General features: G+C 46.4%; 1 protein-coding gene and 1 long non-coding RNA gene across 4 annotated transcripts in view; one reads left to right on the top strand and one right to left on the bottom strand.

The window, feature by feature from the left end:
- The first annotated feature begins 566 nt into the window (after positions 1 to 566).
- Positions 567 to 4,478, top strand: LOC109291930. The gene is made up of 2 exons (XR_002095989.1): positions 567 to 796; positions 2,210 to 4,478. It is a non-coding gene; the product is annotated as an uncharacterized LOC109291930 (long non-coding RNA).
- A 2,243-nt stretch (positions 4,479 to 6,721) lies between these two features.
- KCNJ1 (potassium voltage-gated channel subfamily J member 1) overlaps positions 6,722 to 14,563 on the bottom strand; it is a 39,377-nt gene continuing 31,535 nt past the window's right edge. For all 3 annotated transcript variants that reach the window (XM_019509156.1, XM_019509149.1, XM_019509163.1), the window contains one exon: positions 6,722 to 8,620. In XM_019509156.1, the coding sequence (XP_019364701.1) occupies positions 7,481 to 8,599 (1,119 nt within the window). In that variant the 5' untranslated portion in view covers positions 8,600 to 8,620 and the 3' untranslated portion in view covers positions 6,722 to 7,480. The remainder of the gene's footprint in view (positions 8,621 to 14,563) is intronic.

A 14,563-nucleotide genomic window follows, 5' to 3' on the forward strand; every position in this document is an offset into this window, starting at 1 on the left:
CTCGAAATCATCTCACACATTGGGAAACAGGCAGAGATGCTTTCCAGCACTGCACAGCAATGCCCATCCATGTGGCAAAACTGGGGCTAAAACCAGCTGTTCTGATTGATGAGTCAAAGCATGAGCTAGACAATACTGCTTCTTGCCTTTTTGGTCCCTGGCACCACACAAACAACACCTAGGACCAGAAAACCTTTCATTCCCTCCAGGCTGCAGCCGAGGCACGCAGGTGGAAGTTTGCTCTGCTTCTGCTCATGGTGTTTGGGTAAATTAAGGACTTTCTGCTCTAGAGCACATTTAGCCAGCATGAAACCAAACAGAAATAGCATTCTCCTTGCTGAGTTCCCTTACTCCCCCCCCATCTCCATCATACCCTCCCCCCCCCTTCCTAGCAGCTATTTGTCTCTCCCCATCTAGCCCCTGTGAACTGACTGTATTTAAATGCCCTTGACAAGGTGCTACTTGGCCAGGCCTGAAAAGCAGGGGGTGCTAAGCGGTGCTGATGATGACCAGGTGTGTTTGAGGCACAGGGTCCACTTGAATCACTGCAAAAATTTGTGAGCACAGCGAATAGGCTGGGGGAGGTGGATGTTGCTCTTTGCATGGAGCTGCAAAGGAGGCATGTGGCAGAACAGGGACTCTCAGGGAGGCACAAAGCAGTGAGCAGATAACTGCGTTTCTTCAGGCGAGCCACCTGCGGGGGGAGGGTCAGGAGGACCCAGTAGCTGACCCAGGGGCTGCTGCTTTCCCTTTCCATCAGGCCCTGCTGCAGACTGGCCATGGGCTCTGGTTTCCAGTGACTTCCTATGCCTGGTCCACCCAGAGCTGCAGAGCCCATGCTGGCCCTGCTCTGCCCTGCCACCACCACAAGAGCTGTGGCACCCCTGCCCTGCAGGCCTGTGCCAGCTGCTGCCCCCACATGTTGCTTCCATGGGTTTAGATGGCCCCTGTGCAGGGGCTCCAGCATTAGCTGGCTTGGCAGGAAGGCCAGGATGAGAGGTGCTGGGGGCCAGCAGGAGTGAACTGGGTTCCTGAGTGATGACTGCAGCAGGGAAAGCTGGAAGGGCCACCAGCCCCTCTGTCTGCCTTGCAAGCTGCAGTGGCTGCTGCTCCTCCGCTGTCAGGGAACATCGCACTCCCAGTCCGCAAGCAGCCAGGGGGGCATCTCACCTTCACTGTCTCCCCCCCCCCATTAAATCCAGGCTAACATTAAGGACCTTCAGTTTAGCTGAGGCCTCTGAACTGCTGTTATACGTTACAGCCACAGGTCTCAGAGCTGAGTGGGTGATCAGAGGCACTTTTGCTTTTATAGATGGGGAAGTGAGGTTCACAGCAAGGATCTATCTTACTTGCAGTCACACAACAGAGCTAGGAATAGAGTATAGATCGAACCCAGTGCCCCATCCATGATATCACCTGATCATTTTAGCCTCCCTGAGACAGTTGCCTCTGTAGACACGTGGTGTTCAGCCCCTGAGATATCACTTCTGAATACACCTCAATGAATGAAGCCTCCCAGTATTGTGGTGGAGTGGCTAAATATATCCAATTTGCAGGGCTTGAGCTAAAAAGTCACTAACTGCATTAAACTTCATGCAATAAAATAAGGAACAGGCCCAGTAAATTCTTGCTTTGCACTTTTGAGCCTACCATTGTCCAAACTGCTGAGCTGCCAAGGCTACTGCAGTCTGCATAGAGACGCTAACTGGCTGCTTGGCTTGTTATGTGGAGGCAAGGGGTGCCATCTGCTGACCATCGGGCACACAGCGCAATGCAACAGCCCAGTTCAGTCCAATAGCACCACTGTGTGGTTTCACTGGCTCCCTGCTGGAATTATGCTGCAGGTTGTATTAATGGAATAATGAAAGCTATTTGCTTGTGAGCTGCAGACGTTGCAGTGGATGCATTTGTCCAGGGCAGCTGGACCTGGAGTGTGCTTTGCATGTCCTTATCCAGCTGTTGAAGAATGCAACTGGAAGTGCAAAAGTGAATGGAATTGTTTCCTCCCCAGTCATTCCTCATTTGTCCTGTGTGACAGGCAGAGAGGCTGCAGAACTTATTTGATACATACAATCCTTATGGCGGATGCTCCCTACTCAGAATGGATGAGATTCAGTGTTTCTTGGTTCGGAGGCAGAGAAATCCTCCCCTTGCTCTGACTGACCTGATGCCGGTGCCAGTTGTGCTGTGGAGAGGCCCAAGGCTGGAGTCTCAACAGAAAGGAATAGTGCTCTGTCCCTAGCTTGCTGGGAGAGAAAAGCAGGTTGGGAAGGTCTGTGAATGTTATAAAGTGCTTTGGCCCAAAGGCTCTGGAGATGCGTGCTGTATTGAGAGTAACAGTGAAAGCACTGACTTGGGTGATGAAAAGGAACCAGCTTGGTTTTCCATGTCGGGTAGATCCGGCCCCGTCTGCTCTGCAAGATTAAATTTATTTCCATCCTCCTAACTGAACTTTCTTTAAATGGCGTTGGGGTGACAGGGACTGAAATAGATTTCCTACAGAGGCCCTCCCAAGTGGCACTGGACCCAGCATGACTCTTGATAACCCTTATTCCCTGCCCACGGACGTTATCTCTGTGGTGACAAACAGCCCTTTCTGGACAGAAGGAGGAAATTCCACTCATTATTCAGCAACTGTTGGAGCCTGACTACAGTGCTCTATCTCCTGTTTGGTACACCACTGTCAAGCTGTCATTGTCAGGCATTTCCTTTGCTGACAATCAATGCGAGACTTATAGGAAGAGTATGCTTCATTCCTGGATGCCCAGTGAGGTCCCAGCATGATCCAGCTCCAGATAGCAAATAAAGGTGTGATGGTTCATTTTAACTATGGTCCCACTGGCTTGAAGAGTATCCCCCTCAGCTTCTCTTCTCTGTGCAATACTTTCCGTCTCATAGACTATGCTGCATGCAAACAGATGCCAGGGGCTATGACCACTCTACACCCCTGGGTTGTCAAATGCGGAGGGGGTGCTAGTTAAATCCTTGCTAGATAGGAAGGATGCTTCAAGATGGTTCCAGTACAGAAAACATTGCCTAAATAATCTATATGATCATTAGCACTTTCTCTGGTGTAGCATGGCCTTCTTAGGAGCTGTACATGACAGAGGATGAATGTGAGCTAATACAAATTATACTACAGACCTCTGCACCACGTAGCATTCAGATAGCGAGCACATTTACACTAGTGTATCTTACTGCAGTTTTGTGTACTGATGGAAAGTACACCAGGTTCAAGAGGAGACAGACAAGAAGGCATTTTGTAGCAGCTGTTCATATAGGCTGTTAATTCAGACTTTCCCAATAGGTTGTGAGGAGCAGGTAATAGCTAGCAAATGGTTACCCAGGGATAGAGCAAACAATGATAATAAAATTTACAGTGCTGTCATTTTATTCCTGTTTTTTCCTCAAAGTAATTTGAGACTAGATTCTAGTAGGTGACTCTGATGTTGGGTTGTTTGCCATCCATCTGTTCCTTGCTTTCACCAGCATAGAGGCTGATCATTACACCCGTATATGTGTGTTGCCTCTTGAAGCCTTTCAACAGTGTAGTGCAGGGAATCAGGCATCAGACTGGAGTCAGCAGACCCAGGGTCTGATCTTGGCTCAACCTGTGACCTTCAACAAGCTGTTTCCCCTTTTTGTGCCTCTATTTCTCCATCTGTAAAATGGGGACAAAGATGCTTGCACTTTGGAAGCAGATATACGTGTCTCAGAAAGGCCTAAGTAGCATTTCCACTGGTGGACTGACATAGCATTTGAAGACTGCAAAATATTATGGTTCTTGTGAGCTTAATGATTAGCCTCATTTTTTAGAGGACTAAACTGAAGCATGGAGAATAAAAAAAGACTTGCCTTATTTCAAAGCCAGGGAGAACCCCAGCTCTCTCACTTGCCATTGCAATGATTTAAATTACTAGACAAGACTCCCTGTCCTTGTATTACCAAGTCAAGGAGAGCTGAGTAGGAAGATGGTGAAAAGAAGAGTCTGTAACACCTGCCTGATAAGCTAAATTCTGGTTTGTCCTTCACTGATGTTCTGCAGGATCAGGATGGGGAGAGATACCTTCCCATAGCCAGTCCGTCTGGACAGGACTTAAAAGGAACAAGAAAAGGTGGGTGGTAAGTCTCTAGCTTTCCTTTCTTCTTTCAGCCATTGCACCCCCTTCTCTTGTTCATTTTTTCCTATTTTTATTTATTTTCCCAAATAACTCCTTATTTCATTCCTTTGGCTCAGTAGGGGTTTAGGGAGAGATGTCACATCTCCAGTAAATAAAGCAAGGGTGCAAATGCCAGGAAAAGTCACCAACCTGGTTCAGAAAGGACATAAGTATCAGCAAAGGGGATAGAATAGAAAGTATAGACTAAGCGCCAGAAGAAGCCAACCTTGCAGTGAGATCTCTTATTTTTTACTGTTGTGTATTTGCATTGCTCTAGTCCTGGAGCAGTGTTTGTGTTTGCACCAGTACTGTACACAGCACAGAAAAGCAGTCCTTGCCCCAAAGAGCTTACAGTCTCGGTACCTTGATGGATAGTCTTCTAATGGTAGGATGGGAGCCCCATTGCTCCAGACCTTTTAGACAAAGCTGGAGAACTTACAATAGAGAACCACCTTGCACCGGCATTGGAGTTAATTGGTCTTTTCCAGCTGTAATGACCTGAATTAGCTTCCATTGAAGCCAGTGGGATTCCTTTCATTGGCTCTAATTAGGGTTGAATTTGGCCTTACTTTCAGTGGCTCTTTAATTTTTCATTTTGTTGGTTAGAAACAATAGCTTTCTGGTTGAATTCAGGACACATCCTAATATCTGTCTTCTGCTGGGAACAGAAAAAGGGAGCTCACCTCTCCTTGGGCAATGCCATTACTGCTCTCCAGGGATGCTGTACAGGTGATAGCACTACAGAAGCAAATGGGAGCTAAACTGGGTTGCAGGGGATGAAAAGCAGGGTGGTCAGGGTACTACTAGCCTTGTACAAAAAGTATGTTGGCTCCATTCCCTACTCTCTATCAAGCCTTGAACTTAGGGCCTTGGTCATAGGGCCAGCACAGCTGCTTATCCTAGGCTACCACCCTGACTAGGCAAAGCTGCCCTGAAGCCTCTATCATGATCTAGCCCACCACCCAGTCCCTGTCACCAGAGTGGCTGGGGGGGTTCACATGACCCTCCACTCCCCCCATATAAGCTCCTGAGCAGGAACAGGAAGTGTCTGGGCAATAGGGTTTAGCTTGGATCTGGATTGTTTTTGACTTGTTTCTAGATCCTGCTCACAAACTGACCTCCTGGCCTCTCCCTGCATTCTGCTTGCTCCTCCTGACCCTGGTTGGTGCCTCGATTCCCCAGGTGCCCTATCACCTGGCATGACATGCTCATACAGACTTCTTGTGTGATCCTGGGTGAGTCACTTAGGGTGAGCTTCACAAAAAAAAAATTAGGCACTTAAACCTAAGACTGACTTGGGAGCCCTCTCTAAGCCTGGGCCAGAAAACCTCCGGAGGTGCCTTGTGCAGGACTGTAGGTGCCACCAGCTCAGTGAAGCGGGCTATTCTCCACTTTTGCTGTTGAAGTGGATCCACTGTACTGCCAATGGTAGAAGAACTGTAAGCCCAGAAGAGAAACAAGCTGGACGGATGCTGAATCTAGCCTGCGGATGAGCGGCGTCTCCCAGGAGCAGGAAGTCAGAATTTTGGCCTTTGCTGCCAACAATCCCGCTGCATGGTGTGGCACCACATTTGAAACCAGCAGTTCTTTATAGCTATCTACAATGGGAAGCAAAGATGATCCTCCTACTCGCAAGGAAAAATGTACATAGCGGGGGTTGGAGAAGTGGAAACAAAGTCGAAATTAAGGAGTGGCTAATCTTTATGCTTGGGACTGAGTTGCCTTTAAAGTGCTTTACAAGCCTTAAGTAATTGTTCCTTACAGCATCCTTGCAAGGTAGTAAGTGCTGTTTTCCCATTTCCAGGTGGAGAACTGAGGGTGTAGACAGCTGATTTACTATCCCAACACAAAAGGGGGTGACCATGCACATACCCATATGTCAGCAGCCTAGTGGTAGCCATCAGCAGTGTAGTGACATGGCTGGGCACCCAGGAACAGAGACAGCAGTGACTTCTGGTTGCCTCTATGCTGCAAATGTGCTTGCAATTGCATAGCTGCCAAGAGCAGCTGTTTCTTTTTTCACCCTCTCCCCTCCCACTGCAAGTTGGCACCTGGGGCAATTGCTCTGCCAGTTATGCCACTGGAACTGCCCCGTGTATGCTCCTACCCAACAGCAGATGAAAGCAAAACTGCAGTAGCTTAGCCTTAAGCAAGGCTTAGCATCTAGCCCAGAGGCGCTAACACAGAGCAGTTAACGTGGTAATTCCTGAGACATTTTTACATGTGCTCTGGGACATGACACCGGGCGCTTTTAGTGAGCCGTGCTAATTAAAAGTGCCCATGCGTCACGTGTATCAGCGTCCCTGCACTGAAAAAATGTCGGCAGGGCGCTTTGAACTAAAGTTCACCGAACGTGTTTTATTTCAAAGTGCTCCACCACCATTTTTGCAGTTCAGGGGCGCATGGGGACGCTGATACACGTGGCGTGGAAGGCTGCCAGAGCGCATCAATTTCCGTGGATTTCCAGTGCCCTGGAGCAGGCTCCCTGCACATCTGCAGGAGCCTGTGTATTCCCCAAGAAAGAGTATGTGGGCCTGAATTTTTCCACCTGAGAAAATACAAAGTTTTGACTTTTATCTGTATTTTGGTTGATTTCCTTTCCATCAACATGAAAAATGTTTACAATGAGAGAGATTCTGTTTTCCAACCTGTTATAAATACACCATCGTAACTCAGGCTTTGCCTTTGCCTCCAGCTATCCAGAAAGAGATCTCCCATTAGTACTTCACTAATCTAACAAGGGTCTAAGACACAAAGAAAAAGATGCTGGTGAAGGATTTTCAAAATTGCCTAAGCAACTTATCAGGCAAAGTCGCAAGTTCAGTAGAGAGTTCTGCATGTCGGGATGCAAGTTCCACTGGAAGTCAGTGGGACTTTGGCTTGCAAGTCTCATGGGTGTTTTTGAAAATGTTACCCTCTGCGTCTCCTTTTCACACTTTCATCCCAACAGCTGTTACTCTTCAGCACATCTGAAGTTCTTGGTATATTTTCATTTTTAGGCAGATTAGACATCCTTTTGACTTGTGTGACTCTGCTCACTGAAGCAAGAGTTGAATATTCCAGCTCAGCAGCTTTACTGGAAGTCCTGCAGGTATAAAAATATATCTTCTATGAATATGTATCTATATATATAGTTCAGTTAAATAGTGCCCCTGAGATTGCTGGTATGCTGATCTGCTTTGATTTAATGCCTTTAAGAAAATAGGTGCTATTTTAATATAAAAACAGCCATGTTCATTTTTTATTCCGTACTACTTGGTTATTTTTAGTGCTGAGTTTGTATTATGGTAAAAATTCCCTCGTCCCATGAGCATCCAAGGTTACATTTTTGTGTCAGTGATTTCATTGACTTCTGACAAGATGAAGCCGGGATTGTCATAACCTTTCTTTGCTATGGCTTTGGCTTCTTTCTCATTGTACAGACAAAAAGCGCAGTGAGGAGTCTCTACAGCCACAGTTTTGCTGAAGTTTTGGAAGTCCACTCGGTATTTCCCTTCCTTGGTTTTGGATACAATGGGAGCAAAGCGGTAGCCCCAGAGTACCTCCTCTGGGATGTAAGATGTCCTGACCTGACAGGTAGCACTAGTGGCTTCTACAGTGCCATCCAAAAACACCACCAGTTCAAACTCCTGCTGGAGGAGGGTTTCTGCTGTCATGCGGAAGAATGGGCTGGTCTTATCAATGACATGGTAAATAGTCAAGGGAGAGATGAAGAAGAGGTTCTCATTGCCTGCATCTACCACAAAGTCTACGTTGACCTGGTCCAAGACGATAGTCTCTCCTTCTGGTGTGATGGTGGTCTTCAGTAGCTTTCCATAGATGTGGCTTCCAATCAGCAAGCTCTTCCTGAGGTTGGCCACCCGGATGAGGAGACACAGCTTTCCACCCCGTTTGCTGATCACAGCATACTTACTGAAGGTGATAGTCTTGGCCCGTTTCTTGGACCTGGAAATCTTGGCCAAGATAGCACCACACATGAAAGAATTGATGATCACACCTAGGATGCATTGGAAAATCAGCAGGAAAATAGCAGTAGCACACTGCTCTGTGACGCACCTGAAGCCATATCCAATGGTTACTTGGGTCTCCAAGGAGAAAAGGAAAGCGGAGGTCAGGCCATTTATGTTGTCGACACATGGGGTGTGGTTGACAGAAGGATTGAATTCTGGAAGATCTCTGTGTATATACGCCACAACGTACCAAAGGAGACCAAACAGGAACCAGCTGCCTAAGAATGCTGAGATGAAGATGAACATTTTGTATCTCCATCTGAGGTCCAGGATGGTGGTCCATATGTCAAGCAAGAAGACAAACCTTGACTGTTCTTCCACATTCCCAAACTCTATGTTACATCTTCCATCTTTAGATACCAGCCTGGTTCTCCGTCTGCTGCATTCTGTCATGTGGGTGGTAAAGCGTTTCCGTAAGTATCTGAACATCCCTTCTGATTACAGCGGGATCTGAGGGGGGGTGGAAAACAATATACAATAATATATTATGGCTGGTACTGCTTTCATGTACATCTGCAGGTAGAGAAGTAACTCCTGCAAAAGACTTAAGATGCTGACCACTGTAGGTAAAAAGCTGTGATATTGGCCTTTCGCTATTTGGGAGGGATTCCAGTTTATATACATGAGGAATGCCCCAAGGAGCATTCCAGGGAAAAACTAATAATTGCAGTTTGTTCAATAAGCCTTGCAAACATGAATGAATTAAACTTCTTAACCCCGCCAAACCGGTTAGGAATTATATTCCTGTCTCCGATGAAGAAACCAAAGCACAGAAAGGAATGTGTGTAATGTGTGTAATAGCAGGTGGAACCAGGGAGCAGCCTGCTGAGCTATGAAGTCTGTTAATTTGGACTGCAGCTCCCAAAAGCCCCCAGGGGTTGGGAGCAAGGAGGAAAGGAAGAGGAGGCTGGAGTAAGGGGAAGAGAGAGTAGTGCGCATGTGGAAACTGGTCAACCCTGCACGGAGGAGTGCACAATGGAGCTGGAGATCGCACTGGCTCGGTCAGCCAGGACTGTGGACTGAAAAAACTGGACTCAGGATCGGGGGAAAACTAAAGACTTGTTTGGGGACACTTTCAGAGGTGTGTGGTGGGGAGGGGAAGCGGGGAATTAAAGTGCTGAGTATATGTTACCACAATCCCGCCCTTAGGTGGGAACTCCCCCTTGCTTCTTGTGCCAGTTTCTGGGGCTGCAGTGTTGGCACCAAGTGGTGGTAGCAGTGACATTCGGAAGGGGGGGCTCTCCCACAAGGGCCTGGTTCCACCTGTTGTTACACACATTACACCTCATTTCCCAAATGTATGTAGTGTCCAAGAGTTTCAAAAGATTGGGTATAAAGCTAACCATAGGATCATAGGAAAGTAGGACTGGACGGTATCTTATGAGGCCACCTAGTCCAGCACCCTGCTCAGGGCAGGATCATTCTTGATTAAACCATCCCCGCCAAGTAAGTATCTGTCTAGCCTATTCTTGAGGATTTCCAGGGATGGAGATTCCACAATTTCTGTAGGTAGCCTGTTCCGATGCTTGACCACCCTCATTATCAGAAAGTTATTCCTAATCTCCAACCTATTTTTCCTCTTCTGCTGTTTGAAGCTATCACTCCTAGTCCTGTCGCCTAGAGCTACAAAGAAAAGTCTAACTCCATCCTCTTCATAATGACCCTGCACGTGTGCAAAGACACTAATCAAATCCCCAGTCAGTCTTCTCTTCTTCAGACTAAATAATGTTAGTTCTTTCAGCCTTTCCCCATAAATCATGTTTCCCAGGTCTCTAATCATTTTTGTCACTCTATTAGACTCTTTCCAATATATTCACAACTTTCTTGACATGTGGGGCCTAAAACTGAATAGGGTACTTACACCAGGTGAGACCTCAGCAGCGCTGAATAAAGCAGAAGAATAACTTCCCTTGATTTGCAAGAGACACTGCTGTTCACCATGCCTTGGTCAAATAACATTCTTATGTGGGTAAGTTTTAGTTTTTCTGTAATCATATTTCCAGGGGCAAAGAGTTTCAGCTAAGCAACAACTAAAGTAAATATGAATGAAAAAATAGGCCCCAAAGGGAAATTTTCTTCCTTATGACTCATAGGCTGTTGCATCTCATAGCCTGGTACATCTCTAGGGACACTGGGTCCCCAACTGTGCAGTCGTGTGCATTTTGGAAGCTGGCAGCTAGGGTGATCGATGGTCTCTATAGAGGAAATCCAGCACTATAACAGCGCAGATCAGACTCTGGGACACTGGCAAAGCTCATGAATAGAACAGCCAAGTGATGCACAAGGGAGGTGCTTAAAGCTTTATGTGTGGATTAAGCTAGTTTTGTTGTAGATCTCTTACTGTCTCTGACATCAAATCAGCTGATACTAAAATGATAAGCATTTAAGATGCCGGTACTTCTGATCACTTTTGGGAAAGAAAAACAGTTTTAAATTCAGATTTTAGCTCCATAAGGCACAATCTTGTTCTCTCTCTATTCACTGGGATTTTGATCACTGACTTCCAGAGACACAGGAATGGGTCTTTAAGGAAGGCAGTGTTTTGCTGATAAGGGAGTTAAGGCAGCCCCAGTGGATCAGGCTATTATCTTAGCTCCTTTGCTTCTGCAGTGCTCTGGCTTGAAAGGGAAATGAATTGGATCTCATACTAATCCTCATGTCTAATATTGTTTTAGTACCTAATCTATGTATATCTCCTCTGGCCCAAATTGTGGCTGCAGGAATAGCCTCCCATCAGTAACCCAAGAGTCAGTGGCACGTCTATACATGACACTATGTCGCTGGAGCAATGCACTATGGCAACATGTCTACACGCAAAAAATGCACCGCCGCTGCTACGTCACCATAGCAATGCGCTCCTTTGATATAGTCCATTGCTACAGCGATGTAGGGACTAAAAATAACTGTGTGCTGCCAACAAAGTGCAGTATGGGCTGTCACTGCACCAGCATTTAGCACAGGGGTGAGCAAAATGCGGCCCATGGGCCAGATGCAGCCCACCAGGCCATTCTATCCGGCTTGTGGGGCCCCTAAAAAATTTAGAAATTTAATATTTATCTGCCCCTGGCTGCCTGTCATGCATCCCTCGATGGTTTGCCAAAACTCAGTAAGCGGCCCTCTGCCCAAAATAATTGCCTGTCCCTGATTTAGTACTTTCAAAAGGAAGTACTGAATGATGGCGCGGTAACAACAGCACCGTAGCGGGACATGTAGATGCGCCCAGCAGCAAGTTGAAGCCTACAACAGGAATTCCAAGTTTGTTTGCGGAGACGACTCCACTTCCAGGCTCATGACCCCACTTCCTGCAAGCCTGGGTGCTATAACTGAACTCCCATGAGTCTTTTGACCTTAAGTGCTAGTTTGGAAACCACTGCCCAAACATAAAAAAACATGACCTACAGGCTTTCCATTTTAGGACCCATATAGGGATTAGAGGGGGTAGCACAAAAGCATAGAGGTTGCAGTATGGTCAGCCCTCTAGAGGACTTTGTAGTGTACCAACATGTGTGCACACTCGTACTCACAGCATTTGTGTCCTTACCAGATATAATCAAGGTGGTGGTTATCTGCCAGCAGGAACATGAGTTTACATGAGAGTAAACTGACACTTCTCTGGCAACTCATTGCAAATATTCCCACCACAAGCTAGAATTTGGTCTTCTCTCTTTGTAAACCCATCCATTGGATAGGCTATTTGGAAATAGTGTTTTATGGACACTGTGGACAAAATATCATTCTGGGACATCTATTATGTCGGGGACATGTATAAATCCTATTCCATCTATTCTGTGTCTAAGTGAACTTAGGCACTGTGATCCTATTCCACTGCTCATGTCCCTAAAAAAACTGTTATCATGCATACCTCCTTTTGTAAGTATGTTATCAGCTATAAGACAGTGACAAAATGCAGTGGGCAGAGAAAGGACCCATCACTTCTTGTTAACTGTCCTTGAAGGACTCAAACAGGGCACCTAATTCCACTTAGACACAGAATAGATGGAATAAGATTTGGCCCTAGATGCTCTGCAAACCTATAGTCATCCACAGACCTAAGCCTGAGAACTACTGATGAATATGAATGCAGGGGCCTGTAACTGGGACATGCAGTGGAGCTGCACCTACCACGATATAATGGTAAAGACAGACTCCGCAAAGATAGAGGGTATACTACTGCTTACAGTAGTAAGCTGAGTTATTGGAGACCCTAAGTCAATTCACTTCCCGATCACAGGCTTCCTGTTTGGCTTTTGGCAAGTCACTGAGGCCCAGATTCTCAAAGGTACTTAAGTGCCTAACTCCCATTGATTTCAACGAGACTTAGGAATGTAAATACCTTTAGGATTTGGCCTTTATCTCTTTGAGCTTCAGCTCCTGCACTGCAGAGGGGCGAAGTTAAATATATTTAAGTTTGGGTGCATCTATATGAGACATAGTAAAGCATCACCATCTACACATGCAAGGGACTTACTGCGCAGTAAATTAAGCTAATGCAGTGTTTGCTAGTATCAGTAAATACAGGTCGCTATACACATGCCCAGCGCCTGCTCCAACGTATGCTAATTGGCACACTCCAACAGCCTTGGAGATGCATGTATTCAGCATCCCACACTTGAAAATGGCGGCAGGGAAGCTTATCTAAGGCTTGCTTGACAAGCGTTAGTTAAAGTGCTTCTGGTGCCATTTTGAAATATGGGACACTGAATACATGAGATGCTGCAGGCACGCTTCCGAGAGCCCCCTTACCCACCCTGGAGCACCTATAGAGATTAACAGTGCATTAGCTACTACGCAGTAGTGCACGTGTAGATGCTGACCAGGAGCAATTTGCTCTCTGACCCGCTGCTGCCTGGCTGAGCCCTGATGTGGGGGAAACTGTGCCAGCTGCAAAGACAGCTGTCTCCCCGCCACGTGGGGATCAAGACCCATCCCGATCCCCATGTAGCAAGGAGAGCTGTCCTGACAGCTGAGAATGCTGTGTCCCAGTCACATGGAGATCAGATCTCAACCCAATCTCCATGTGTCTTGGATGCAGCCGTCCCAGCTGCTGGGACAGCACTCCCCTACCCTATGGAAATCAGGACCAGCCCCTGTGCCCCCTGCCAGCCATGGGCTGGCACTCAGGGGAGGCTGGAGCTCCCCCTGGCTGCTGCAGGGCAGGAGCAGCCCTGGAGTGAACTGCTTCCATCAGAAGCAAAGTTGCTGCCCATGGGCATACATTCACATGCATGTGGGGGCACAGTTTAATGCACCTGAATTTTCTGTGAAGAAAGTTCAGGCTTATTAATTGCATGTGTAGACACGCCCAATTTGAAGTGTTCAAACACTATGGTAATGGGAACAACTGGAATACTTTAGAGAGAATATAACACAAGGGCTAAGTACAGACAGTCAAAAAGGCTGAGGCTGAATCCATTCAATCTTCACAGGTTAGTTTAAGCTGCGTAGATTAAACCAATAAGCAAGTGAACAGGCGTTCACTTTTGATTCCAGAAATTCAGCCACATGCCTGTAGTGGCCCAGGCCAGAAATCAAGGAGCGCTAAAGCATGTATCCCTGCTCGGCTGGAGCAGACAGCTTGGGCCAAGCCTAGCCCGCCCACCCTGTGACAGGGGGCTTGTGGGAGAGGTGCAAAGCATCCGGGGATGCTAGGGAGCTATGAGTTAACTTGAATCTGGAGGGTATCTGGGACAGAAGTTCAATAAAGCAATTTAACCTAAATCAGTTAAGTCTGATACTACATCCATCCAGGTTTATCTTAAACCAGTTTTGACCTATTTGAAAGCAGTTTATGCGCACTGAATTTCTGTTGTGTTACAGATTTGAACCAGTTTCTGATCACTTTTACAAGTTTGTGTAATGTCTGCCCCTAGCTATGGAAAACAGTGACTATATAGGAGATGAAAGACTAATATAAATATGAGTCATATCTATCTTGCAAAGCTGGTGGTAAATTGTGTCCTCCTTTCCTCCAGCTCATATTGCTACCACCTATTCCTGGCCCCTTCATTTGGTACAAATGCATTCTCTTCCATCTTATTATGGATGGCCCTTTTCCCATCAAAAAGAAACTTAAGGTCACTTTTGTCTTAAAGTGGATTTTCATTGTTTTAAACTTCTACAGCTGAATTAATTATTTAGGGAAGGTACCAAAACAAGTGAAACTTTAAGCAGACACCAGCTAGGGAAGGAGGAACAAGGTCATTTTCCAAGTAATCTCTAAAATTTGTTTTCCTTAGACACTTCCAATGTGCTCATGTTAGAACACAATTAGAGCAAAAAGAAAATATTCCTGTGCAGTAGACCATTCCCACAAGTTTTCCCAGTAGTTGACTTTCTTCCTCCTCTTTGCTTTTTCTGCTCAGAAATTCATGGCCCATAGTCCCCTTTGTGGTC

This window comes from Gavialis gangeticus, unplaced genomic scaffold (genome assembly GCF_001723915.1).
Source record: "Gavialis gangeticus isolate Ggan-Ray unplaced genomic scaffold, GavGan_comp1, whole genome shotgun sequence".
Taxonomy (NCBI): Eukaryota; Metazoa; Chordata; order Crocodylia; family Gavialidae; genus Gavialis; species Gavialis gangeticus.